This window comes from Perca fluviatilis, chromosome 6 (assembly GCF_010015445.1).
Source record: "Perca fluviatilis chromosome 6, GENO_Pfluv_1.0, whole genome shotgun sequence".
Taxonomy (NCBI): domain Eukaryota; kingdom Metazoa; phylum Chordata; class Actinopteri; order Perciformes; family Percidae; genus Perca; species Perca fluviatilis.
In genome coordinates this window covers 16531544-16558664 of record NC_053117.1, presented here as the reverse complement: position 1 = coordinate 16558664, position 27121 = coordinate 16531544, and the positions used below count along the sequence as shown (strand labels likewise).

The following is a 27121-nucleotide window of genomic DNA, read 5'->3' as shown; positions in this document are numbered from 1 at the left end:
ATTTGACCTAGATTTAGTTTGCTCCTCTATGTGTGCATGTCTGTCAGTCAGCAGTGACAGTTTTTCAGGTCTGTCAGTCTGTAGTGCCCCCCTCCTTCCCATTTTAAGTGTTTTGAAAATGGAAGATCTATTTATACAGCATGTCAACAGGAGACGGTTTCCTGGTTGCTTCGTCAGAGAGCTGGGCTGTTTGTGGCAGCAGGCTGAAGAGGCTTTAGGCACTTCATCCCCCCTGGTGAGGCTCTATCCCAGTAGGCTTAGCAACACAGGCCTAGGCAGCTGCCACAAGGCTGGATGGCCATGGGATAAATTGCTCTTTCTGCACCAGAATAATGAAGAAACACACAAACAAACAGCCTCAAAATATATTCATGCTGTGGCACTCACACAAACACACATACAGATAACTACCACCCGCTAACACAAAAGATCACAACTAGCCCTGATGAATCAACTTGTATTGTTGCATGGTATTTAACAATCCGTGCTTGGTCAATGCCCATGTACAGTTGTGCACTGACAAACGTGTCAATTTTAATTCATAAGAGTGAGAGACTTGAAAAAAAAGGCCGTAATAGCTAGACAGCTGATTGCCAGACCTACCTCCACAGCACCGCGGAAGAGGGTCTGGCTAGTCCACACAGCATTCCGCGATGGGAAAGAAATGTGCCCTGGTTTATTTCCATTTATTTAAACCAATCGCAATTGTCTTGGGCGGTGCTAAGCGCCGGACGGGGCCCCGGTGCCGCTGCAAACTAGCCTCGGGAAGGAACTTGTCTTGGTGGAACATGTGAACATACGTTCAAAGGTTGTTTTAGTCGTGTAACAGAAAACTCTGATTGGACAGATAGTCTATCTAGCTGTCTGGATTTACCCTGCAGATATCTTAGGAGCATTTAACCATAGTCCTTAAACATCGACCAGAGTTTAGAATGCCAACACAAAGAAAGCGGAAGGTAACGGACATCCGGCCGTAAAGAGTGACATCCGGCTGAATTTCCAGCGTTAATGGACCAATCCCGGAAGTGGAACGTCGTGGATATAAACTAAAAGCCCAGTGACTCAATCTTGCCATGATGACTTCTCAAAAAGTCTTACGATCAGTGTGGTTATCTGCGATTTTATTAAAGTGACATGTCGTACCACTGGGGGCCTTTTGTTGAAGTTCTTACAGGATCTATTTTTCTCATGTGACTCTCATTAATACAAGAATTCAAAGTTGGGAATATGAGTGGTAGAATGTTGCTCTAATACCCTCATTACTTGACACACATGCATTCACAGTCCACATAGATTCAAATCCATATCTGAGAACAGCTCATGTAAAGGTCTGATTTCCCCAACATTGTGTGCTCAGCTGTGTGTAACACCTAAGAGCCGACTATTGACAAGTATTGTAGCAGTACACAGCGTGAGTGGCCCCGGGGCTGTGTACGGGACTAAAGCGTCTCACAGAACTATTGACTTAGTTAACAAGGAATAAAAGAACTGCTGTTGTTTGTCTCCACATGTTTTTTCTGTGAAAAGTGATGTCTTCTCTACTCTCAGCCCTTTCTTGAAGTTTTTTTTACTCCGCTCTATACCTCCTCTGCTCTTTCCATCCTTTGCTTATTTCATGTATCTCTCTTGACCAATCTTTCCCTCCCTCCGTACTGTTCCAGTTACTTATATTATCTCAGTGTCATTTGGGACCTCATATTGACAGCTTAGTCCACCACTGACTGCCACTCTAGCCAGTGCGGTTAGCCACCCCAACCCCCAGGCAACTGGGAAGCATGACACGTTATGACATACTGAAAATGATTGATTCCATTAAGATTTTGCGTTAATGTCACTGTAGTGCATGTTTATTCTTTACAATTGACCCTGCCATCAGCGACTGTCAGTTGGTACCTACCCAAATCTGAGTTACATAACCTGACTTGTGTGTGGATTCAAAACATGTTGATGTTATGTGACCAGTTTTGACTGCAAACCAGAAAACTCTGGGATTTAATACACGCTTAGCCCTAAACTTACAAACAACACAATTCCTCGCTGACCTGATTCTTCTTATCTCGTCACAATAAGGTGGGTGAGATTCGAACGATAAAAACTTATATGACCTGCTTTTACAGCTGAGTTGGCAAGATTGGTTTTCAGTTAAGGCATTTTCCGCTCGTCTAAACAGATCCTAGAAAACTATTTGTTTTCAATAAAAAGGCCTTTTTTCTGTAATTTCTAGGAAACAAAAATAGACCTTCTGTTTCTACTGTAACTACACTGAACACAGTGCTCTTTTGACCCAATTTAAATGCCTGTAAACTATAAAAAAAGAATAATGTGTAACCAGAAAGCAAAGGGTAACAAATACATCATAGACATACACACACCTGCCTCAAATGTAGATTATTTGGACAGTAAAATAAAATCAATAAAAGTAAAAATCTAATAATACATTGTAGTCTTTCACATGTTAAACATTGGACATGACTGGAAGAGAAGATGCATAGGAGGCCATCTTGCTAATACATATTTCTTCCTTTTACTTTCTCTGTGTATCTGTACGATTGCTGTCCTGCAACAACTGAATTTACCCCTCTGGGGATTACAGTTTTTCACGATTGCTATGACAATTTTTTCAATACTTTTAACAACTTTCCTAAACTCTTAACGCAACATCACACCTACAACACACGATTGGCAAAACAGTTAATTTCATGCTCAAAATCACACATTGTAAACTAAACTCCAACACTGATTTTCAAAATACAATAATTCACTAACACAATACACTATGCCCACCAAAACAATGCAATCATGTCTCAAAATCAAATACTTCTTCCAAAACACTAACACATGTTCTCTCCCAAAAGGAACATTTAGTCAATCACTGCACAATGTCATAAAAAACACTAACATCAGATGGAATTACAGAAACTGCATTATTTTAAATGTGTCAGTCAGGTCTGCCCTTATATAACAGACAGTAGTGATTGTATTGATCATAGATTGTGTTTTGGACTGCAGTTTCTCTTGAAGCCTCTCTACATTTTTGTTTTGTTGGGTTTAGTAAATGCATGCATATTTTGTTTTACTGTAAAGATAATTTTTTGGGCTTTTCCACCTTTATTTGACAGGACAACTAGTTGAGAAAGGGGAGAGTGAGAGAGAGAGGGGGGGAGGACATGCAGGAAATCGTCACAAGTCGGGTTTGAACCCTGGACCTCTGCGTCGGGGCATAAACCTCCAAGTATATGTGCGCCTGCTCTACCCACTGAACCAACCCGGCCACCATTTTTTTTCATTTGCTGCAGAGATTCAATATAAACAATGAATTGTCCTGGTACTCCTCTTCCTCTCCCTTGTGAAGGCATTTTTCTTATTTTTTGTGTTCATCTACAGTATATTGTTCAAATAGGTCCTTTACTGTACTACCATATGGTCATGCGATTGAAAGAACCTCAACACCTGAGTGTGTTTCCTAGAAGGGAATCAGCTGCTATTGATCTATTTGCATAACTTCAATCAGCTGTTTCTCAATACATGCATGTATAAAATGCAGGGGATATATTTGTGTTTCAATTTACAATATGATCAGCTGTTCAATTTGACTTTAGCCTATAAGTTAGGTTTAGAACATGATGTTACCTGTTCTGACATACAGTGTGAAAGAATTTGGCAGTAAAGATCCATTGTTTTGGCTTTGGTGGAGCTTGTGTGTAAAAGAAGTTTAAGTATTTTAAATTTGTGTTAACTGTATGCATTTTGTGTCAAAACAACAAGAAATGTGTTAATTGTATAGCCTACACAGATGGATGTTGTGCTAACTGTGTTAAGAGTTTAGGAAAGTTGTTAAAAGTATTGAAAAAAGTGTCATAGCGATCGTGAAAAACTGTAATGAAGGTGTATCTTATTTAAGAAAGGAGACAATACAATGAAAAGTAAATGTCTATGACTTCCCTCTGCGATGTGCCCATGTTAATTGCTTGACATTATTGTCCTGTGGTCTGCACAAAGTATTCAATTACAATGTGAAGTTTTTCAAAAAGTCTGTCTTCAGTCTATAACCTTTTGGGCAACTCCACCCTGCACTCTAGTGAAATCTGTTTGCACTACACCATCTATTGGTGCATTTGTGAAGTGCAAAAATTAAAACCAAAAAACGGCAGCTGTCTTCACAAAAATGTTTATTGGTACAGCTGCTTGAAACAATAATTATATCAGAAAGAATAATAGAATCTTTGTAACTTTCAAAAACTACATTCACATACGTGTAAACATTTGTACTTAAAAAAATTCATAGAAACTTTAACAGATTACTTTTGCATTATTTTGTTATATGCTAATCTCCTTCTACCCTTTGTAGATATAGGCCCTAGAGACAGAAATGCCATGAATCCAGATTATGTTAGATACCCCCGTCCGTGTCAACCTGACCCTGACCCGGCCACTTTTGACTCTGTTTCCCCTGGGTCATGTTATCTTTCCAGAAACACTCTAACATACCAAATTCACATTAATAGTATACTCAGCTTCAATGAAAGCAAAGTCCTACGACTGTGTGTAACGGATAATCTCACTCAGGTCATAGCCTGTCACTGCAAAAGCATAACCATCGCCGTCACAGAACTTGGCGCCACATATTTGAGTGTCCGTCACACACTCATTGTGCAAATGGACAACCTGAAAGCAAATGAGGAAAACACACAGTCACGGTCTCATTGAGAGTAAGTATAAGTTAAACCTGGGGCAAACCACCGTCAATTGTGCCTTGATTCAGAACGTATTAAGAAAATAACTTTTGTATTCTGTGTTTAGACCAGTTACCTCAACACTGTTGGTCTCTGGGGTCATTGTCAGGTGCCACACCCTGACCAGAGAGTCCTCAGCAGCAGACAGAAGCTAAAGCAAAAGCAAAATCAAGTGGTATTAGATACGCCACAAAAAAAAAAAGTCATTGAGGACCCCCTGAACATGCTTTAGATCTAAATAAACTTAATAATTTAACTAATTATTGTCTTTTACTAAAAATTCATTTATCTGTTTTTGCCACTTCAAATTACAACCTTTATTTATTCAGGGAGGGCCACTGAGAGCAAGCTCTCTTTTCCAATGACGCCCTAATTACAGCACAAATAAAAAGAGGTTTAAATCTCAATTACAGTACAAATAAATGATATGATCATAAAAATAATATGATCATAAAACAATACCCAAATTACAATATGTAAAAAATGAATGAAGGAACAATCACAAAATTTGTTTTGTCAGTTTCCAGTTTTCCCAGTGTATTCACACTTTCCAAAATGATTAATGCCAACATAATAAACTGTCAGTGAAAGAAAAAAGAATTCTTATCAAATTGGTTCATTCAACTCACCAGCCCAGAAAAAGGAGCAATGTCCAGTGAGTATATCCAGCGAGCGTGGGCGTTGATCTCAGCATGCAGGATGCCGGTCACTGCCTCATAGAGACGAATCTGGCCTGTGCCATAACCTGCCACCACTGTGCCTTTCCACAACTTGACAGATGGGCAGCTTATACTGAGAGCAGCGAGGGACATGGACAATGATTGCCATCAGGGAAGTAAGGGAAAAGATAATGGACATTATATTAGAGCGAGGAGGGGAAATGAAGAAGAAACAAAGGACAGTGGAACAGGAACAGAGTAGATACTGTATGTACAACAATACGTGAAGAACGGAGAGAGATAAAGAGGGAAGAAAGCAGAAGAGGATGAGTGATGAAGCAGTTTTACCATAGGTCACTCTATATTAGCTCAATCTTACATTGCACACCAAAAATGATACTATACTACAGTCAACATCTTACTCAAAGCCGGGGATGTTGTTGAGCAGCTGAAAGTCCTCCCCAGACTTCCACACACACAGGTTGCCCCCATCGTCTGCACTGACCAGATCAGCAATGCACTCCTGAAGGGAGGAAGACAGCAACAGAGTGGAATGGTTGTAGCTCCTAGACGTATTATATAAAGTAGTAATTTATCTATGTTTGTCTGACATTCATGGAAATAAATTCACAATAAACAAGTGCACACACAGCATACCTGGCTGCCAGAGCACTCCGGGGCCATGTCAGTGATGGACTCCTTGTGCTCCTTCAGAACCTCAGACAGGGTAATATTACTGCCTTTACTGGGAACATCAAATACTAGAATTGCACCGGATGAAACGCCTAGAGAGAGAAAGAGACTGTAGACTGTAGAGTTTTGCCCTGGATTTTGAATATACTTAAATATATTCCACTCAGTGCTTACCCACACATATATAACTCTCCCGCACTGCTGATATCCCCCGAGAAAATACGGCCTGTGCTGGGACACAAAGAAGTTCTGTGAGTGCACTCAATTTAGTGTAAAATTCTTGATTAATACTTTTCTCGCACACACAAATGCGTGATTGCACAAATATGCATACAGTATATGAACGTGTGTAAATGTGCGTGCAAACAAATGTGTGGCCAAAAAATGCCAGTAGTCTCTATGAGTAAACCTGACAAAGCAGAAAACCATTGTCCATGTGTACAATGTCTTCTCTGCCATTTGTTATTGTGTAGATATAATAATGTAGATGCCTGATAATTGTTTATTTCATTATAATAAAACAGGTCCTCCCACTGATGTTTTTAAATATAGTTGTGTTATGAGGATGGATAAACTGCACAGTTTCTGGAACAACCAAGTAAACTTGTGTCATATATTCCTTTGTATCATATCACACTGTATCATCTTATTGTATTGCATCATATAATATATTGACTATTTTCGAAGTTCGAATTTTCATGCAAATAATTGAGACAGGTCCGCCTTTGAGTGCCTAAATGTGTAGTTTATATGTAAGTTTACCTGTAGGTGTTTCCGGAGTATCGAGTGCATGCCAGTACACCATGATGGAGCCATCAGATTCATACATCTAAAACAATGGATTTATATGAATGCAAAAGGCTGCAAAAACACTCATTCATACTTTTGTTTAAGTTCACATTTAGGAAACACTCCACAGTGCACTTCAGTACCATATACAACCCCAGCTGCTATAAGTATAAAAGTAGCAGAAGCAGCAGTGCCTCCTCCAAATGTGGAGACTGCAGATGACCGCAGAGGAGAGCAGACACACACAAAAACTCACCTGGATGCCTTTCTGAGAGGTCACCACCAGCAGATCACGAGAGGGCAGAGGACAAAACGCAGCCTGTTACAAGAGAACACAGGATTTCTTTATTTTGAATTTATTATGAATAAAAATGCAGTATGCCAGAGCAAAAGCCACAATGAAACAATGTTAAAATTCACCTTTCATATTTGCCAATTTTTTTTTTTTAAACGGTCTTAACTGTTTGTCAAGTTTATCACTGTACTCCAGCACAAAAAGTGGAAATGAACATTTTAACATTAAAGTGTTTGAGGTCATTCACAGAAATATTGGGTAACAGGATTCAATTCATACACTATTCATCTGATTTGAACACATGGTCCCCTTAAATTATTGTTTTTTGTTTTAATTTCAAATTCAGTGTTTTGAAAAACAGTGCCAACAAAACAAAAATGGCCCACTGTCCTGACGCATTCCGTCTCCACGTAAATTTAGAAAGAATATTAAAGGGGACTCAAGGACCACACTCACACCCTGTCCAACCTGCTCTCACTGTGAACAATAACAGCGGAAGACACTAAGAGCACACAGCAGAAGTTGCACTATGATGGCCTGACCTGCATGATGAGCGATGTGCTTGTGGCGACATTGGGCTCCTTGGACTGCAGCTGGCGGTGGGAATAGTTGAGGCCGTCCCAGGACGCGCTGACCATGTTGACCACGTTAGCATGGACCACCGTGAAGTAGGTGAGATGCCGCGGGGCGATGCGTAGCACGCCGAGGTTGTTGTACAGCGCCGAGGCGCTGTTTTTGACCTGGATGCTCTTCTCTTTGTGATACATCGAGCGGTCTTCTCTTGGCAGAGCGGTTTGTTGAAATGGCAGAAGGTGATCTGGTGTCAGTCTAAGAGAAGAAAGTAAAGGGTCTGGTTAATAGATTAACAATTTCATAAAAAAAACACTGTTAGCATACTTCATCCGCAGCGCTGTGGGGATAGCTAGCTAGGACCTAGGACAGGCAATGCGAGACTAGCAGCAAGCTAACCTTGTTATGGTATCAAGAAACCAAATGCAATAACGCAGCGTAAATAAAATAGGACACCGTTACTTTTGTGAGACACATTGCACATACTATTGCTTTAGATTACATAACAATTGGTCCAGCCTCTATTGGCGCTGTCGTTGTCGACCCTTGCATATAAAGTTAACGTAAACGAAGCACCTTTTTAGCTCTTGTTAGCAACAGGATTACCTCCGCGTCGTCTGCAGCCATAGAGACAACGCCACTACTTCTACGTAAGACGTCATCCTTGCGTCCTCGGTTGCTGAGCAACCGTAGACTACACGGATAAGGCTTTATATATATCTATGTATATGTCAATGGGATAAGGGTGTAACGTTACAAAGGAATGTGTATGGTAAGGTTGTAAACAGACTTGAACTTTTAACGTTATAACAGCAATTTATTGTAAGAAGTAACCATAGATGTGTATATATATAGGGTTGCGCTCGAATGGTGATATGTGTAGCCATTGTAACCATAGCTAGCTAGATATAATTAGCTTAGCTAGCTAGCTACATAACGTGAAAAGATAGCTACACATAGTGGTGGCAGGTGTAACTTTAGCCATAGATGGGTGTAACGTTATCTAACTAGCTAAACTAACTGAACCAATTGGCAAAATAACGTTAGCTTGCTTGATATTATGTGACTTGTTTAGCTAGATTGAAGAGTAAAATCAATAACGTGATGATCAGTAACGACATGACACTTGATTAAAATTATGTTTATTGACTGGGAGGGTAGCTAGCTAGCTAATTACATTTCACTGAAAGTTATGCTATCTAGATTAGCATAATAGTTAGCTACTTATTATAGGATATTCCCCACTCATACACATCATGAAAACTATCAACTCTAAAATATGTATTTCTTCATGCATTAATAAAACAAAATAATACATATATGGCAGTTTAGTTTATCATTTGCTCCCCAAAAAGTTGTTTTAACATATAAAATATGTTTTCTAGAAAACCATTTACACATTAACTAAAGACTAATAGCTAAGACTGTTATAAGTTCTAATGGTGCAACTAGATTTAATGAATAGTTTTAAGTATTTACTATTAGGATGCACTTCACAACATAAGTTACTGTTCAAATTCTGCAAGGAGTTACAGTAAGCGGAAGGATTGTGTTGATATGCAAATGAAAGTCCTGTAATGATTCCGGGCAATATGATTTTACATCAAAGTTCCCATGGAGAAAGGAAAACGGTCAAGTTCGATCACGTCCACCAGAGTGTGCTAATGTTTACCAAAATACACTTTTCATAGCAACATGCCAACTGATGCTTTGATGTTGTTCCATGTTTAATTGTTTATTTTTTTTGCCCAGTAAATATATCAAACTCTTCATCATCACAAACATCATTGTTTTCTGTCATCCATCATTTGTGTGTCATATTTCACACCAGCCTCTAAGCCAAGATGCCCCGCTCTGCAGCCAAGTCCCAAGCTGAGAAGCAAAGACCCAAGTCGTCTGTCCCAGTGAACACACCTCCAACGCCAGACCTGAAAGTGGAAGATATAATCCCTGGTCGCTTAACACAGGCCCAATGGACAGACATGTTGATCCGGGAGGATGCAGATGAGGCTGTGGCGGTGATCATAGAGGACGTGTTGAGCAAGGTCATGGAACGCTGTCTTAGATTAAAAATTAAAAGACAGGTAAAACTGAAAAGGCATATACAACTTTTATTTTTATTTCTCTTCAGTGTGAACATAATCTTACTGATTGACACTTGTGGAGAGACCAATACATTTTTTTTAACTTGCTGTCTTCCAATTTGATCACACATAATACAAGTACATATAACATCCTTGATTTTGCCTGTCTTTGCCCTTAAGCTAGTACCTTTCTCTGCATCCTGGGCCAAGAGATACCTCTACACAACAAAATCATCTAAAACACAAATACTAAAACAGCCCACTGCAGCTACTACGTATGCCTGGGTTCAAGGATGTGTGCCTGTTGTGAATGCTACACCTCCCCCCGCCTCACCACAGGTACTCTTGATATGTCTCTTCTGCAAGTCTTCTCTTTAAATTTCAACCAAGAGGTTATCTGTATCCGTATCTACAGTATATATTCATATATTCGTTTCTAACAGGAGGCTGACATTGGACAGGTCCCGGTACAAACAGAGTCAAGAGTCGATCAGCTATGTAATGTTATGGCCCAAACAAACAGCTCTCCAAAGCAATCTGGAAAGGAAACAAATCACAGGAGGCATGTCCGTTACGAGTGCTTTAAAGTGCATAGTCCTCACCCCTCAACAAAAATTGGTCTAAGGAAAAAGCAGCAGGTTAAATTACCTCCCATGTCTGTTCCAGGCAAATTACTGCCACCCCTGTCCTGTTCAGCAGAAAAAGAGGATGTGGATGTAGAAGGTAAAGATTGGGCACGTTCTGTTTATAACCACACGACTGGATCATTATATCAGCACAAGAACTTCCAACCCATACCAAGGCTTGATCCCTCTTGCCTGCCTCGACACTGCATCTTTCCTCAGTATGAGATTGTGGATAGCAACTACACAAAACCCAACTCCAAGAAAGCAAGTGGACTATCCAAACTAGAACCAAGATATAACAAGAAGCAAACTGAGACAGGTACCTCACTGAAGCAACTAACCAGCTCCAAGGATCAGCCAGCAAAGTTTCAGAGGAGAAACGAGGCAGATGTCTGGCTGAAGACATTGTCTCCTTCTAGACATAGAAATGAAGGGATTGTGTCCTCTCAGTCTCTGAGGCTGGACACAATGGTTTTGGCCAAGGGTGTTTCTCTGTTGGATCCCCAGGCAATTGAAAATAACCCTCTCAAATGTTACCCTCCTACCCAGTCTACCAAGCTGAGGCCGATACGAAGGGATGCAGCTGTGCCACTGTTTTCCGTTGATCAGTTTACTACAGGTCCACCACCTCAGGTCACCCCATTGTTTCAGTCCCAGGACTGTGACTTTAAAATGTAGTGATATATGTCTGTGGCTGTATTTACAGCAGAATGATCTTAATGTTAAGGAAATAAAAAGACCCTTCTAATACAAGAACACTTCATATAGTGTAGGCAAAAAAAGAAAATTCAGACTCAAAGCATTTTTCCCTCCATGTATTTGTTGCATCTTTACATATGCCATATAGCAGTGAGATACACTTGTTCACATATTAAAAACTGAATACAATGTGTTGTTATTCCTTTTGAAATCAATAAACAATTACAATATATAAATGTGTTATATCATTGCCTCCCACAACATATAGCAAAGATAGAAGTACCTCACAAAAAAAACTACCACTGTGAAGCAAGGAAATTCGGTTATAGAATATTAATATATTTTCAAGTCCATGCTTTTCATATGCAATATTAACACTTACGGTGATACTAAATTGTGTTTTCATCCCTTTTGAGCATTACCTGAAACTCAAAACAATCAATGAATTAACCAAATCATATGGGACCTGTATTCACATATATTGTTGTGCACATACAATGATGTATGTACCAATTAATTTGCTGTGCCTTCATATAGTACGCTTAGCCACTTTATTACTGTAGGTACACCTATGACATGTGTTTCTATTATTTTGTCCACCCCATCATGCAGTTGAATCAACAGTTTTGACAAAATCTGAACATTATAACCTTCATGACATGAAGGAAGGATTTATTGCAGGACTGCATTTTTTTTGTAGCTAGGTGTACCCAACAACCCTATGCCAACAACGGAGTGTATGCATGCCCACCAATTAATCTGCAGCTGCTGCAAACATCTGCCAGAGATAGTGATTTGAATGAAAAATAACAATACGCTAACAAATATGATCATGTTAAATGTGATTTATAAGGTAGGCCTACTTTTATTAATAAAAGTGTATTTTTACAGCATTTCCTTTTGCTGCTGAATGTATTCAAATGAGCCTGCGCCTGACACATCACTGTCTATAGGAGCACCAACCGCACGGGAGCCTGCTCATGCAACCTATCTTGTTGAAGCCAGTAGCTCGCAACAAGAGGCGAGCCAATCACCAGTAACCCCCACCGCCTCTACACCAATCAGGGAAATATTTTGCATGCTAGCGTGCTTGACTGACCCATTGCACATGTGAGAGCGCAATGCAGGGAAAGCGGTGTTGATCAAAACTTTTCAAAAATATCGGAATTGTCATCGCATTGAAAGCAAATACGACATGAAAAAGAAGCAGGCAGTTGCCGAGGACCCAGCGGAGGTAAGACTGGCGACATGTATTATGATTTTAGCTGCTTTGTGGCTAACTAACGTTACCGTTTAGTTAACACGGGACAGTTTACTCAGTGGTAACGTCAATGTACACTGGTGTTTGCTCGCATGCTTTGGCTGCAATTACTGCAACCAGTTAAACGTTACATCAGTAAGCAGTAATAAAAACTCAATATACAGCAGGTAACAGTCAGTAACACTTCTGATGCAATAGTTAAGACAAACACCAGAATGAAGCCAGTCTTATTATATCATACTCTGATTATCTGCTTCCTTAGTAATAAAAGACATGTTAAACGTTGACTCTAACCGAGCTGCTACTACATGTTGTGTTGTTGTTCTTGCCAGATGATTCCCTCAGAGAGTCGTGAGGAGGAAAATGAGGCTCCCGTTAAAGTCAAAAGGAGCAAAACCGAGGAGGTGGTCTATCACCCGGTGAAGCTGTCCCGAAGTGATCTCTACAGACCTCCTACAGCGGAGGAGCTAAACCAGCTCAAAGAGGCGGAAAGCCTGTTTCACTGCAGCTTGCTCAAAATGCAGGTGAGGCTCTTCTCTTCCCCCCCCCCCCCCCCCCATCTCTGACATCTCGAATTAGTGCATTTATACGTTTGTGCATGTGTGTGTAATATGTGCCAAACGGAGTGTAAAATGTAGTTTACTCATGGGGATTTATAAAAAAATTATCTTCTTCTTACTGACATGGACATGAAAAGGAATGGAGTTACGGCTTAAGTCAATCATGTTGTCCCATGTAAACAATAACTACGCAACTTTCCACACGCTCCTAGAAAATGTCTATAATCTTATCACCACTAACAGATGGAAGAGCTGCTGAAAGAGGTCGCCCTGAGTGAGCGTAGGAAACAGCAAATTGATTCCTTCATTCAGACCGTCACCAAGCTGCTCCGGACTGTACCCGAATCCCCAGAGGTTGAGGTATGTCGTACTTTAACTGTATTTATAAAAAAAAAAGTTTCATGATTGGGCATTGAGGCTCAATTCCATTCATTCGGCTCACCACAAATTCGCACGCTTAAACCTGTTACCACATTTTTTCCCCCTCAATCTCTCTCTCTCTCTGTGTTCAGGTAAGTGACCTGTCATGGCTGTCTAGTGCAGTTAAGGTCCCGTTCCTCCTGGTGCCCAAAACAACAAAGGGAAAGTTCCACATGACACCTCCGGCTTCTGTTGATCTGATCGGCAGCTACCCCCTGGGCACATGCACCAAACCACGCGTCATGGTGGACCTGGCTGTCACAATCCCAGCTGTAAGTCACCTGCCATGTACTGAATGCAATATGACGATACAGACGTAAGATAATAAGAGACACCGCTGTCTTCTGTCTGCTCATCCTTCTGTGAGTAGGATGTCCTCCACCCAAAGGACGTCGTGAACCAGAGGTATCCGAGGAAAAGGGCTCTCTACCTGGCGGGCCTGGCCCAGTATCTCGCATCCTCCTCTGACATCGGAAGCATGCTTTATTCCTGTCTCCATGGCAATCGACTCCGACCTGTTCTACTGCTGACCCCTCCGGGTATTTAACTTTTAATTTACAGAATGTTGTACAAAATACTGCCAACCTTCAAGAGCGTTGTATTTAGAGATGGCCCGATACCACTTTTTGCTTCCCGATTCTGATTCCTGAACTTGCGTATCGGCCGATACCAAGTACCGAACAACTGTATACTACTATCCCTGTATGGATGTGATATGATTTCTATCTTTGCTGTCGGTCTGGCTCAGGTTAAAGTCTTTGTAAAACATGAACAAACACAAACAATGAACGCCACAGAACTTTCATTTATTTTCCAGTTTGACAGTCAGTTATAACGGAAAAAGAACATAAATAAACTACTTTTAACGTAGATTTTCTTTAAGGCTTTATTACGTGGTATCAGATCGGTGCATAAACTTGTGTACTTACCGATACCAGTGTTTTAGGCAGTATCGGTATCGATACCAGTATCTGTATCGGAACATCTCTAGTTGTATTAGGTTTTCATTGCATGGATTTTACCAGCAATTCAGCGTGTTTACTAGTGTTTGGTTTTGGGTTGTGATTATGAAGATTGTTGTGATGGGCCATCTTTCAGGTAAAGACTCTTCCAGCTTCACTGTCCGTGTTCATGCCTGTCCGCCTCCTGGATTCTTCAAGCCCAGCCGTTTCCACCCTCAGAAGAATAACATCCGGACAGAGTGGTACACCGGATTGCAGACCTCCCAGTCTGGTAAGATCGATAGATTGATTGATATATTGATTGATTGATTTATCAGTGACTGAATTATATTGCTTGTTTGTTGCAGAGAGCAGCGAACCGCCCACTCCACATTACAATAGCTCTGTTCTGGGGGATTTACTGCCCAGGGCCCACCTCCAGTTTCTTTCTGCTGTCAGCTCCCAGTGCTCAGCTTTTGCAGATGGGGTGGCTTTGCTCAAAGTCTGGCTTCGACAAAGAGAGCTCCACCAGGTAGGAGGCTTGCAAAGATTCTCTTAAGCTACACCACAAGACTTTCAAAGTCGGCAGTTCGCTGTACTGTTCACACTGACCACACAACTAACATCTGTCTTGTTTTTACACTCCCTGACTAACGGGCAACAGAGGCTCACACACTGCTAGATCTTTCACCAGGAGGAATCCCAGAGTCTAGTCTCCAATCTACATTTTTTTGTCACAAAAACACACGCAAGAAGTGACACGGGACATGACGTAATACCATACCAGGAAAAGGATTTCAGAAACAAGCGCTCTGTGTTGTTGGTGATGGATTTGCAGTAACAAAACAAAGAACAAAAAGAGAGGATCAGAGAGAATGCTTTAAGGGGGTGTCGTCGTTGGCACACATTACCACATGTCTTTTCTATTTATAGCCTGTTTTCTCTATGTGCAACAACAACTTCTGTCTGTTGCATATACAACACATACAGTAAAGTACAGGCGACCCCGCCCCCTGGTTTTCCCCTCAGCCTGTGTCTTGCCCTCTCATTGGCTGTAGCACCCCGGCAAAGGGCCAGACACCTCCAGATATTTAGCCTGTTTTTAACAGTTCACACATCACGCTCGACCATGTGCACGCGAGCACCAAGCCAATGTTGATTTGCCTCCGATATGGGGCTTATGTCTGGAGCTCCAAAAACTGTCGGTGAATGGAAAATCAGGGCTAAAGTCTTGTAGTGGGCACTTGCCATTGCTTCTTAAAGCTTATAATAACGAATGTCTGTTACATTCAAGTGAGTTGATACAAAGCTAATTAAGACTATAGGCTCCACAAAACTCTCTCCGTTATTCAGCATGGCTGTGATTAAAAATTGGTGTTGTCCGGTGTCCAGAAACTAAGAGTAAAGATAATGACCTCTTCTGAAGAGTTCATCGTGGTTGTTTTTTTTTATCCTCCGTGTCCTCCTTGGCTACTAGCAACTACGTGGAGGAGGGGCGGGGGTGAAGCGCGATAACCTTAGGCTTGTATCATGTGGATGCACCGACAGAATTGTTGTCATTACTTAGCATTCCTATGTGGGAGACCGAAACTACGCACTATAGCTTTAAACAGAGATTACTTCTTTCTTTGTACTTTTGTCTCTTAAGTAGTCTTCTGACCTCTGTATTGCTCTCTGAATTTCTTCTAGGGCACTGGCTGTTTTAATGGCTTCCTGGCTTCAATGCTGATTGCTTACCTGCTGACCAGTCACAGAATCAGTAACTCCATGACAGCCTATCAGCTGCTTCGAAACACCTTGAACTTCCTGGGTAAGAATATTTTTAAAATCCACTAAACCACTTCTTCTTCTTTTTTTTAAATAAAAGATAATATGATGCCAAATATGATATACGGTAGTTGACCTTACAGCAATTTGCTGATCACTGTTTTCAATATCTTGCAACTTACCCATCTTTCGTCCCCCCCCCCAGCATCTACAGACCTGACAGTGAATGGAATTAGCCTAGCCAAAGATCCTGACTCTACAGCTGTGAGTGGTCTAAACCTGTGCATGTGGTATATTCACCCTTTTCGTTATGCTCCTAAATTAATCATTATTGTCCCCTTTGTTTCTTTTTTCTTTTATCCTGCAGCCACCTCTTGCAGAGTTCCACGATGCTTTCCAGGTCGTATTTGTCGACCCTTCAGGACATCTCAACATGTGTGCTGACGTGACCGCTTGTACCTACAAACAGGTAAATACTGGAGAAACAAATGTGTGTTTCAACTTGGATCATTTCATCACACGGGTGAGCTTAAGCAACAGGTTTTGACCATTTCATAATTGGTTTTCAGCTGCAGCACGAGGCCTCTGTGTCGATGCAGTTCTGGGACAACCCTACGGTGGACGGGTTCCACAGCCTCCTCATGACACCTAAACCCATGATAAGGACAAGCGACCACATATTCCAGTATGCCTTTTTATTTATTAGCTAATGCAACAAACCTCAGTTATATCCAGTCCCTCTTTTTATGTACTTAAGCAGCTTATTTTTTCCTCTTCAACACACTCCATTTTCCACCATCTATGACGTGCTACCTTCTCCTTTTACAGATTCCGTCTGTAGATAGTTTAGACACCTTCTCATACACATAGGCATTGTCTAAAATGTCAGGTAATAAAGAGGGTACTGGAAAGAAATATCCTACTGCTCGCTTGACGTCGCAAGAGTTCATTTCAGAGCAGGACTCTTTCACATTGTCTTTGACTTCCCAGTCAGCTCTTGTTTTGTGCTTTTTCATCTCCCGCTCAGGTTATGTGAGCTGGTGAAGCTTCAGTCCAGCTGCAAGAAACTGAATCTCCTCAGTGAGCTGATGGACCACAGTGGAAATTACGTCCACACGGCGCTCCCTTATATCCTGTCGCTGCTTCAGCGAGGACTGGGCCAAAGGATCCACCTCCTCACCCACTCCCTCTCTCCTGACCCTGAGGTGGGAAACATTCACATTCAGGGGATCCAGTCGTCCATGTCTGGCTTACTCAACTGGCAGAATGTGCACACGGAGTATTCAGTGCTTAATGTCATAGTTGCTCTAAGCTACTTGTTAACAAAACCCTTGATTGAATCAGCACTTACTACTACTACTACTACTACTACTATTATTATAACCGTACGCTTGTGACTCAAAACAGTTCAAAGGGTGGCCGGGTTGGATCAGTGGGTAGAGCAGGCGCACGTATACTGAGAGGTTTGTGCCTCGACGCAGAGGTCCAGGGTTCGAATCCGATCTGCTGTTCCCCTCTCTCACCTAGCTGTCCTGTCAAATTTAAAGGCGGAAAATAATCCTAAAAAAAAAGATCAGAGGTCTCTTACAAAGTAAGAGTAAAAAAAAACCTTGTGTAAAATAATATTTACAGTTTTTTAATCGTTGAATTTGTGGATCTTGCTTCATTTTTATTTATTTTTTTATCACAGTGGTCTGTGGAGAGTGAAGCCCCGAAACACAAAGCCCAACCTCCTCTCTCCTTCGGCGTGCTCTTAATGCCGGAGCTGGCAGCCTCTGCCCTGGACAGAGGCCCGCCCGCAGATAGCCCCAAGGTAACCTCACCTGACTTCTTTTCTGTACACGCGTAGATTGTTTTATACACGGTTATTTTACATCAAAAATGCTACAAAGATGGAGCACATTTGTATTAGTGTGTACTCACTGCAACAATGTACCTACCACACGGTGTGTTTGATTAGTAAAGCCCTTAGATGTCAATTTTCACATACGCTAAGTCTATGGTTGTGAACATAACATAAGAATGTACATTTCTTAATCATGTATGTTTTTATGATACATTATTAACCACAGCGGTGTCCTTCTGTTAGGCGGCTGAGTTTCGTCAGCTGTGGGGCTCTCGCTCCGAGCTGCGTCGATTTCAGGACGGCGCCATCACCGAGGCTGTGCTGTGGGACGGAGAGAGCATGTGCCAAAAACGTCTAGTCCCCAGACAGATCATTACACACCTGCTACAGCTGTATGTATTATTTTAATCATTGAGTAGCATACTGGGAGACACAACAGATGTCACATTATTACTGTGGTTAGTCTGGTCAGTGAGTTTCTAGCTGTATTGATAATACAAATATTTGGTATGATAACAAAGAAACAAACCAGTGAATTTACTTCATTGTTTTTTATTCTTATTTGAGGACTATTGGAAAGAAATGTATTCAATCTATTCAGTCTCTACTTGTTGCTTGGGTAAGCCTAATGTTTGATTTTGAATACCAAGGATTGTATAGTGACCGCGTGTTTACTCAGATATTGCTCACATCAGCTGGAAGCCACGAGTTTCAGCCATCAAGTCAGATGAGATGATGAGACAAATAACGTATTGTATTCATAGCAAGAGGTCCGGGCTGGGTCCGGATCAACTTGCTGTCCGGTCCGGATTTTAAGCACTACACTAAAAACAGGTTCTGAAATTAACCTTTTTTTTTTTTTTTTGTCTGCCACTCAGAAATGTTTTCTGCCAACTTTGAAATCTATGCACTAAATGAAGGAATAACACTTAGATTTTGTGTAATAAAAAGAATTACATCATAGATACTTTTACTATTAGATACTGTACATTTTCACAAAAAAAAAAAAAACATTACATGCATGGTAAATTCACAGCATTTGAATTACAGCGTGGCTTTCTGGGGAGCCCTAGTTAGCAGTTATGCATTTCTGTTTACAAAGATCATCATGTCAACATGTTCTGGGCTCAATCTTGTTCGCATTGTTGCAAATGTTTGTCCAGCCTCCGACAGTAAAGATGGCAGTGATACACCAGGTACACATAAATAGTGTCTTGCCAGAGTGGCTAGCTTGGGGAATCTTGGTCCATTTACCCTCCACCAGTCAAGAGGGTTTATGTCCAATGAGGGAGCAATGTCTCTTAAGTAGTAATCTACCTGAGCCTCAGAGTCTGTGGCATAGGAGGAGCTGTAGTTGTCTCCCAGGAGCAACATCATGGTGTTTTTGGTGTCACTTCTCAGTTGCGAAGGAACAGCCACCTGGCTGATATCGGGGGTAACCAGGATCTCCTGCTGTTCATCCTTTGTGCCCACTGTAGTAGTTATCACATCTAATCTGGAAACCAGTTCATGCAGTTTGACCTTTGCAGCCAGTCTCCCCGTTGGCGTCAGGAAGCTGAGATGTTTGTGACGAGGGTCCAGCATAGAGGCGATCAGGGCGGGTTTGGAGGCTAGGTCATTAGAGTCAACCTGTGAACCGTAAAATCAAATTGATAAAGAGTTAAGTAAGGGAATGCAGATTGTTTACCTTTTAATCAGCATCAATCTTGTTGTCAGCACTTATTCTACTAGCATTGCCAAAGATTACAGTTAAAGCACAAATTGTATATAGTCAATTGTATATAATCAATAGTGACTTTTGATTAATTAGTTTATGCCTACCTCCATGTGATTTCTAAGTGACTTCTGAACTTTCAGCTTGAACTCTGAGACTTGTTCAACGTCATTCTCTTTTGGCACAAGATGGGTCTGAATGAGGCTGAACGTGATCGGGTAGATGTTAGAAATGGACACTTCTGTTTCAGCAGATATGACTGTTGTTGCCCATTTCAGCGTTGCCAGCACAGGTGTAAAATTCTCAATTATTTGCCAGCAGTCATCTTCAATCTCGAGGATTTGAGCTTCCTGCCTGTTGGTGGTTGTGCGATCAGAGAGCACCGCTTTAATTGCCCACCGTTGCTCAAGTAACCTTTCGAACATATCGCAGATCGTGTCCCATCTAGCTTTGCTCGACTGGATAAGCTTGTGCTGTGGCAGGCACATCTGAACTTGCTTCTGCGCCAAGGCCTCACTTGCCAGCAAGTTGTGATTGAAGTGTTTGACTAGTTTCCCAGCAGCAACAATGATGCGGACTAGATCCTCACTCAGCCCATCGCTGACTGCTAGCTGCAACGTAGTGGCAAAGCAAGTGGCATAGTCCCAGGTGACACGGGCACATGCGTGGGCGGACAAGATGCCCTGCGTGTTGTTATGAACACATGCGGTCACTTTCCCACCAATAGCCCAGGTTTGCACAGTTTTAAGGAGCCTCTCTGTGACACTGCCTGCGGTAGTGTGGCTGTCTGATGGTAGCTTGTGTGTCTGCAGCACAGCTGACCTCCCCTGCCACTCCTCTGTTATGAATGAACAGAAAACTGTGATGTACCTCTGAAATGGGAGGGCTGTCCAGAAGTCAGCGGTGAGAGCCACTTTCTCCACTCTACCCAGCTGTGCTACAAGCTCCTCTACCTTCTCATGGAAATGGCCTTCAATGAGGCGTGTGACATCGCCAACAGATGGCATTTTATAATTTTGCACAGTGTATGCAAGAAGCTCACGAAAACCATCACCACTAATCACGCTAATGGGAAGCATGTCCTTCTCTATCATTCTGGAGATAAGTTCAGTCACCTCTGCTTGTGCTGCAAGTGGCACGCCGTCATTGGGCATGGTGTCTTGGTGCTTATTTTTGATGTGGTACATCATGCTGGTAGTGCTGCTCCTGTATTTCAGCTTTGTGTCGCACATCGTGCAGTGGACCTCGTCGTCCACTTTAATGAAAATGTCCCACACGGAGCTCCGCTTCAGGCGCTTCCTCTCTCCGTATTCACGCTCAGGGAGGTTGGTAGTCATGTTCATGTTGGGTGACATGATGGCAACCTGCATGATGTCCGAGTTAGCGGTGCTCTCCTCCTCAGCGCACTGCACGGTGACGTTACAAATCACCGGTTTCTCGTCTTCGTCCGACGTCAGCGGCGCCGTGGACGGATGGTGCCTGCTCATGTGGTTGATCATGGAGCTAGTGGCGCCGCCGCAGTACTTCAGCGTAGCGTCACATTTCATGCAGCGGACGAAGTTGTTGTTCACTTGTTCAAAGCAGTCCCACACAGAGCTCCGTCTCCTCCCCATGCGTTTCATCTTGTCGTGCTGATGTCTGAAACTGTTTTTTACAAAGCTAACGTTAACCGTTAGCTAATGTTAGCGCCGACTCTCGTCGCAAAAAAAAGCCAATTTGGGACCAGTTTTACCTACATTAAATTACAGTGAGGTGAATGTATGTATTAATTTTTTTGAAGCCTCGTTTAAAAAAAGAAAATAAACTATATATTATCCACCAGGCATGCAGATATCCCCGAATCCTCCGTGAGATATGTTGGGGCGATGGTGGATGACGTCATCAAAACAGGAAGTGAGGTAAATTCCAAAATAAAGTCGGTGAGACTCGAAAATAAATAAAATAGCGTTTTTTTATTAAAGTAATGAATACTCTTGTTTGGAAACCCTGCACTCTTTATATCTAATTGTTTTAATGTTTATGTCATGTTATGTTTATATTATTGCTTGGTATTTAATCAAAAAATGGCAGTGTTGCCGTTTCATCACAAAATAAATGTAGTCTATAATAATCTGTGTATGTACGGCATGTGTTTGACATGTATTGTGCTCTTCAGCTGCCTAGCACTGGAGAGGAGGAGAGTTTACTGGTGGTTCAGTCCTATGATGACCTGAGCAGAAAACTATGGAGGTTGGAAGGTCTGCCTCTCTCCATCACAGCAGTGCAAGGAGCACACCCTGCACTCAGATATACACAGGTAAAGCCTCTTGTTCTTAACAGGGAACTGCTCTCATTTATGCAATGGTAAGTAGTAGTAGAAGAATGATATTTTCAACTCCAGTTCAATGAGCTTTTGTTTGATAGCTGTACTCGTAAATTGTGATTGATTTTATGACCGTTCTTAAATTTCATCTTTGCCTTGCAGGTCTTTCCCCCTCTGCCACTGAAGCTGGACTATTCCTTCTTTGACAGAGAAAAGACTTCCAGATCATTGGTGCCGAAGGAAGGCAAACCCTGCCCTGCATATATCACCCCTATCACAGGTTAGTGTTTAATTTCCAGGCAAGTACTCAAGAAGTTGTTAACTCTTGTTTAATCTGTTGCAAACTACTGCTAGACTTCATCAAAGTTTGACTGAAACATAACTTTCCTTGATTTCTGTGATGTTCCTGGTGATTTCAAAATGCTAAATGACTGAGTTACAACCCATGTATTCAAAGTAGGAAAGTCTTAGCCACAGACATTAAACAATACAAACGCATATACCAATGTATTGGTAACCCTGCTCTTGCAGTAATCTGTCACATGGAGGGGAGCGGAAAGTGGCCTCACGACCGCCTCGCCATCCGACACATCCGAACTGCCTTCCACATCCGTGTGGGAGAGTTACTCAAGAAGCACCATAATTATACGTGCAGGCCCTGTCCCACACACCTAGATGTCTGGAAGGTATGTTTTTGAATTTGTGTATAAGTCGCACTTTTGTCTGTGAACTTGACTGTGGTTTTTCTTTGAAATCTAATAATACATTTTTATTAAAGTTTGTGGTATGTCCAGGCAAGTTGTGTTGTTGTTGTTGTTGTTGTTGTTGTTGGCTAGGGCTGGGTACCGAACGTCGATACTTTTATGGTATCGAAAAATATACTCCATCCTATGAGTATCGAAAAATTCTTTATCTTTCGGTGCCAAATTTCGGTTCCAAAAGCGTCTGAGCGCGTAAGCGCAAGCTTAGGTGCTGTTGACGTTACACTTCCTCTTACAAGCAGCCACAACGGTGGTTTCTCTGCCCTGATGACTGACTGACAGGCTGAGCTTGCAAGGCACTTTTATTAATGTTACTCTGAGTGAGCAGTTTTACCAGAATTTTTTCATTTTGATAACTGTTTTGATTCACAATTAAGGTGGGAAAATAAAAGCTTTGTGTTTAATGTATTTTTGTTGATGTTGAAATGGATTTTAAAACATATGGTATCGGGGGGGGGAAAAAAAGTATCGTTAGGAATCGGTATCGAAATTGGCACCGGATCGAAAGATTCTGAACGATACCCAGCCCTATTGTTGGCACAGTTTTTTATCGCAGTTCACGGTATTCTGTTTATTCATGCAGTTTCATTTCCATTTGTTTATACATCCAGGATGGCTTGGTGTTCCGCATCCAGGTGGCATACCATCGTGAGCCTCAGGTGCTAAGGGAGAGTGTGAATGCCGAGGGCCTGCTGGTTGTAAGGGACAACGAGGAGGCTCAGGCTCTGGAGATGGCCACCATTCACAAGCCTCTACTTACCAGCACATTACATGGGTAAAATAAAAACAGTAACCCAAAGTAGTATTAGTGTGTTTGTGTGGGAAAGCAGGGTCGTAGGGTCTTTTCAACCCTACACATTGCTGTGAGAAACAGAGTTATTTTTGGTTATGTGTTTTCATTTTCTTCAACCTTTTGTCCTACTTTTTGTCCTTTCTATCACCATAATTTGGTCTCTTTCCTGTTTTTCTTTTTCTTTTCTTTTTTTGTCCTGCATGCACCATTTTCTCACTTTTTTGCCCCATATTATACATTTCACTCTGTTGTTGATAGGCTCCAGCAGCAGCACCCATGTTTTGGGGCGGTGTGTCGCCTCGCCAAACGCTGGCTGGGGGCTCAGCTCTTCAGTGATGACATCACAGAGGACACAGCAGACCTGCTGGTGGCGTCGCTTTTCCTGCAGCCTGCACCCTTCACTCCACCAGGGTAGCTACCGCTTCTACTTCTGACCTTTTTGTTTGGTCCACCACACAGTCTTTCACAATTTTTTTTTGTCACTTCCCTTTGTTCGTTCAGTAGGTCATAGGAATGATTTTCTGTCTTCTTCAGTTCTCCTCAGGTCGGCTTCCTTCGTTTCCTTCATCTGCTCTCCTCCTTTGACTGGAGGAACAACCCGCTGGTTGTCAACCTCAACAACCAGCTCGCAGGCAAGCACTCTCTCACACACACACACACACACACACACACACACACACACCTTTTTCCTCTGTGTCACACAAACAAATCCCCCTATGACCTTTTTTCTATATACACACTGACATACTTTAACATCCTGCTCATAAGCATTGCTGTTTCAATGCCAACTTTGATTGTTGTTCACCTCTCTGTCCCATGCAGCCACCGACTACACGGAGATCAAGAATGACTTCACTGCCACCAGGGAGTCTCTGCCTGTCTTGTTTATAGCTACGCCTAAAGACAAAAAACAATCCATTTGGACCAAACGAGCACCTAGTGTACAGGTCAGTGGACACAAATAAAAGTACGCAACTCCCACAACAGCACATTTAATAGATTGGCACTCAATGCTGAATTTGAAAGGGATTACATATTACAGTTGGCTAAAAAGAGGACAAAAATGGAATACTTAAGAAAAATACCATCAGATAGATCACAGGCTTATAAGTTATTTGTACTGTGTTTTTTTGTTGTTGTTAGACTTGTAACAGAGAGAATCACAAACAGCGGTGTAGAAAAGAGTTGCATGTTCTCGGCAGAGAGCAGTCGCATAGTTTTCCGATCCTGGAGCCTTTTCTTAGTGCACACTGGTCTCCTGGATCACACTGACAAGATATGACACCAAATTAAAGTGAGATATTGATCCATGGACAGATAATAAGTGTATTGCACTGAACAGATTGACCAGATTGATTCAGGAGTTGAGATCATTCCAGATGGACTGTGTTGTTGCATTACATACCACAGGCAGGTAGCCGTGCTTTTTTCTTAGAGCTGGAAACTGATTGTTCTGAAGTCTTTGCAAAATTCCACGTAAATCATTGATCTGGAAATGCAGAAATGTCAGGGATCACTTTTAATACACATACGAATATCACTAGAATATCAGATAATGAACAACATTCTGAAGAATGTCTACGAGCACTGCTTGTGTAGCTCACCAGTTGCTTTTCGTTGCTGTCCTCTGTCGTAGTGAAATAAGTTAAGTATTTAGCTTTGTATTCCTCTGCTTGAATGTGACCGTGGCTGTAAAAGAGTCCGGTGGCACACAGTAATGTACAGAAAAGGTAAACACACCAGCTCCCCATAGTGCGTAGCTGACCCAGATAAGCTTCCTGTGGTATCCCACCTCACTCGCCCTACAAGCCCAGCATTAACACTGAGCCTCTCCCAGCAGCCTCCTTTATAACGTCAGTGGAGAACAGGAACTTTGTTCTCTGTGACTTCCTGACAGAGACGTCACTGTTGCCTCATCGCAATGTTTAGGATGGTTTCAATGATTAGGATGATTTCAATGTTTAGGATGATTTCAATGTTTAGGATGATTTCCATTTTACCTTGTCTGGATGCCTGGGTTGCATAGATAAGTTTCTTGTTGAATTCACATGCCCACCTTCGCGGACTACCAAAACTTTCAAAACAAATAACTGAGGTGAGTGAATGATCCTGGCTCAGTGTGTTGTGTGGAGTTGTCTCAATTCCTCTGAATGACCACTAGAGAGCAAAGTGGGATGGAGTGAATCCGTTCACAGAATACTTTAATGTTATAACGTTTCTCTCAGAACACACAAGATGCTTTGTATCAACAAAATACATACATGACCTTAGAAAATGTTAATACGCTTTGCACATATCATGATTTTATACTGAACCAGAAAGATATTTCAAGTTAGTGTTGAATGAAAGTACATTGTACATTTCCCTAGTGAATGAATGGGTTTATAATCTGGTTACAAAGTGTACTTGTAGGAAAGATGAGGTCAAACCACTGAAATAAATGGGTTTGAGGAGAGCCTTTCAGTAGTGAGAAAGTGACTAACACTTTAAGTATGCTTAAAAGCCTAAAAGGAAAAAAGTACTTAAAATTAGCAGATAATAGTACAACTGGGACGATAATGTGGTACATTAATGGGACGAGGATGTGGTACATTAATGGGATGATAATGTGGTACATTAATGGGACTACCTAATGTAGTGATGTTACATTCTCAAAATGAGAAGGAAACTAGGTTCAAGGCACTATTATGCAGTTATCATGCCATGAATGCCATAGAAGAAGAGATCCCAAGTAAGAAACGCAAAGATTAATAACGTGTGTGTGCGTGTTTAGTTTAGCCCAGAACACACATTTACTTTGACCCTTTGCACTAATCTTCACAAAAAAAACATAAGGGTGTGCTGTCATCAGACAGGTTGAAACAGTTAATTGTGTTCATTTTCATAATAATAGTTGGATTTGTGTGTCCTGGGAAATTGGTACTTTTTACAACCACAGTGGGGATCTATACATTCATATTATGACATGTCAAAAATGTTTTCAGCTAAAACACTTCAGAATGTCCAAAGTTACCGTGTTTTAACCATTTCAAGTTATATTTTGGCTGTTTGTCTTCAGATTCTGCAGCGTGTGGTGATGGTGGCTGCAGAGAGTCTTAAGTTACTGGAAAATCAGCTGATGGACAGCAACCAGATACAAGATGTCAGGGTTAGTAAAAAAGCGCTCAAAAGCTCTCATTTAGTATTGTCTCCGTAAATGCTGCACTATCTGAATGAATTCAGATTTAATAAATGTCAGCCTTGTGATGCGCTCGCCTGTGTTTGTGCAGGTGGTCATGCGCCCTCCTCTGGATGCCTATGATGTGTTGATTCACCTGAACCCCAAGCAGGTTCCCCTGCTTGTTCAGGCAGTGGACCCCCCCACTGTCACCTTCAGCAGGGGCATCATGGCTGGCAATGTGACCCAGTCTGGAGGGGCCCTGCCCGTCATCGACTACAACCCCGTGTCCCTCTACATGGCAGAGCTCAGAGTGAGTTTTGTCTAAACTTACGGTTAAAAGGAAGGTGTGGTGTTAATAACACATTGTTAACACTGGATGTGAGGAAAGCTGTGCAGCAGGATTTACGCATGCAAGTTGCAGCTAGTATGTGACGTCCAGCAGTTTCCT

General features: G+C 41.8%; 5 protein-coding genes and 1 long non-coding RNA gene across 9 annotated transcripts; 3 read left to right on the top strand and 3 right to left on the bottom strand.

Annotated features, from left to right (window-relative positions):
• Positions 1-4152: 4152 nt before the first annotated feature.
• On the bottom strand, positions 4153-8415 carry wdr54 (WD repeat domain 54). Of its 4 annotated transcripts, none has more exons than XM_039804383.1 (10): positions 8346-8415; positions 7712-7997; positions 7131-7193; positions 6848-6914; positions 6260-6316; positions 6050-6177; positions 5815-5915; positions 5363-5525; positions 4810-4884; positions 4153-4665 (listed from the first exon to the last, which is right to left on the bottom strand). In XM_039804383.1, exons 1-10 carry the CDS (start codon positions 8399-8401, stop codon positions 4534-4536), a joined length of 1128 nt encoding a protein of 375 aa, XP_039660317.1. In that variant the 5' UTR covers positions 8402-8415; the 3' UTR covers positions 4153-4533. The 4 variants fall into 4 exon arrangements, with proteins under 4 accessions (XP_039660317.1, XP_039660318.1, XP_039660320.1 ...); XM_039804384.1 differs by having other exon boundaries at positions 8316-8408; XM_039804386.1 differs by lacking the exon at positions 8346-8415 and adding an exon at positions 8226-8340.
• On the top strand, positions 7992-10048 carry LOC120561322. The gene is made up of 3 exons (XR_005639585.1): positions 7992-8511; positions 9571-9823; positions 10004-10048. It is a non-coding gene; the product is annotated as an uncharacterized LOC120561322 (long non-coding RNA).
• Positions 10049-10097: 49 nt separating this feature from the next.
• Positions 10098-11384, top strand: LOC120561320. Its single transcript, XM_039804382.1, has 2 exons — positions 10098-10162; positions 10267-11384. The coding sequence occupies exon 2, from the start codon at positions 10330-10332 to the stop codon at positions 11125-11127; it is 798 nt and encodes a 265-aa protein (XP_039660316.1). The 5' UTR covers positions 10098-10162; positions 10267-10329; the 3' UTR covers positions 11128-11384.
• Positions 11385-12192: 808 nt separating this feature from the next.
• On the top strand, positions 12193-27013 carry nol6 (nucleolar protein 6 (RNA-associated)). Its single transcript, XM_039803786.1, has 24 exons — positions 12193-12382; positions 12742-12933; positions 13213-13329; positions 13482-13661; positions 13760-13928; positions 14488-14622; positions 14699-14862; positions 16020-16140; positions 16303-16361; positions 16465-16566; positions 16667-16782; positions 17125-17302; positions 17788-17910; positions 18187-18335; positions 21480-21555; positions 21813-21953; positions 22122-22239; positions 22491-22645; positions 23332-23495; positions 23772-23924; positions 24048-24145; positions 24336-24460; positions 26572-26661; positions 26783-27013. Exons 1-24 carry the CDS (start codon positions 12344-12346, stop codon positions 26996-26998), a joined length of 3180 nt encoding a protein of 1059 aa, XP_039659720.1. The 5' UTR covers positions 12193-12343; the 3' UTR covers positions 26999-27013.
• LOC120560896 (E3 SUMO-protein ligase ZBED1-like) lies at positions 18480-21539 on the bottom strand. The gene is made up of 2 exons (XM_039803788.1): positions 19765-21539; positions 18480-19572 (listed from the first exon to the last, which is right to left on the bottom strand). Exons 1-2 carry the CDS (start codon positions 21277-21279, stop codon positions 19024-19026), a joined length of 2064 nt encoding a protein of 687 aa, XP_039659722.1. The 5' UTR covers positions 21280-21539; the 3' UTR covers positions 18480-19023.
• On the bottom strand, positions 24490-25749 carry LOC120560897 (cocaine- and amphetamine-regulated transcript protein-like). The gene is made up of 3 exons (XM_039803789.1): positions 25118-25749; positions 24919-25002; positions 24490-24781 (listed from the first exon to the last, which is right to left on the bottom strand). The coding sequence occupies exons 1-3, from the start codon at positions 25262-25264 to the stop codon at positions 24674-24676; spliced, it is 339 nt and encodes a 112-aa protein (XP_039659723.1). The 5' UTR covers positions 25265-25749; the 3' UTR covers positions 24490-24673.
• Positions 27014-27121: the final 108 nt, after the last annotated feature.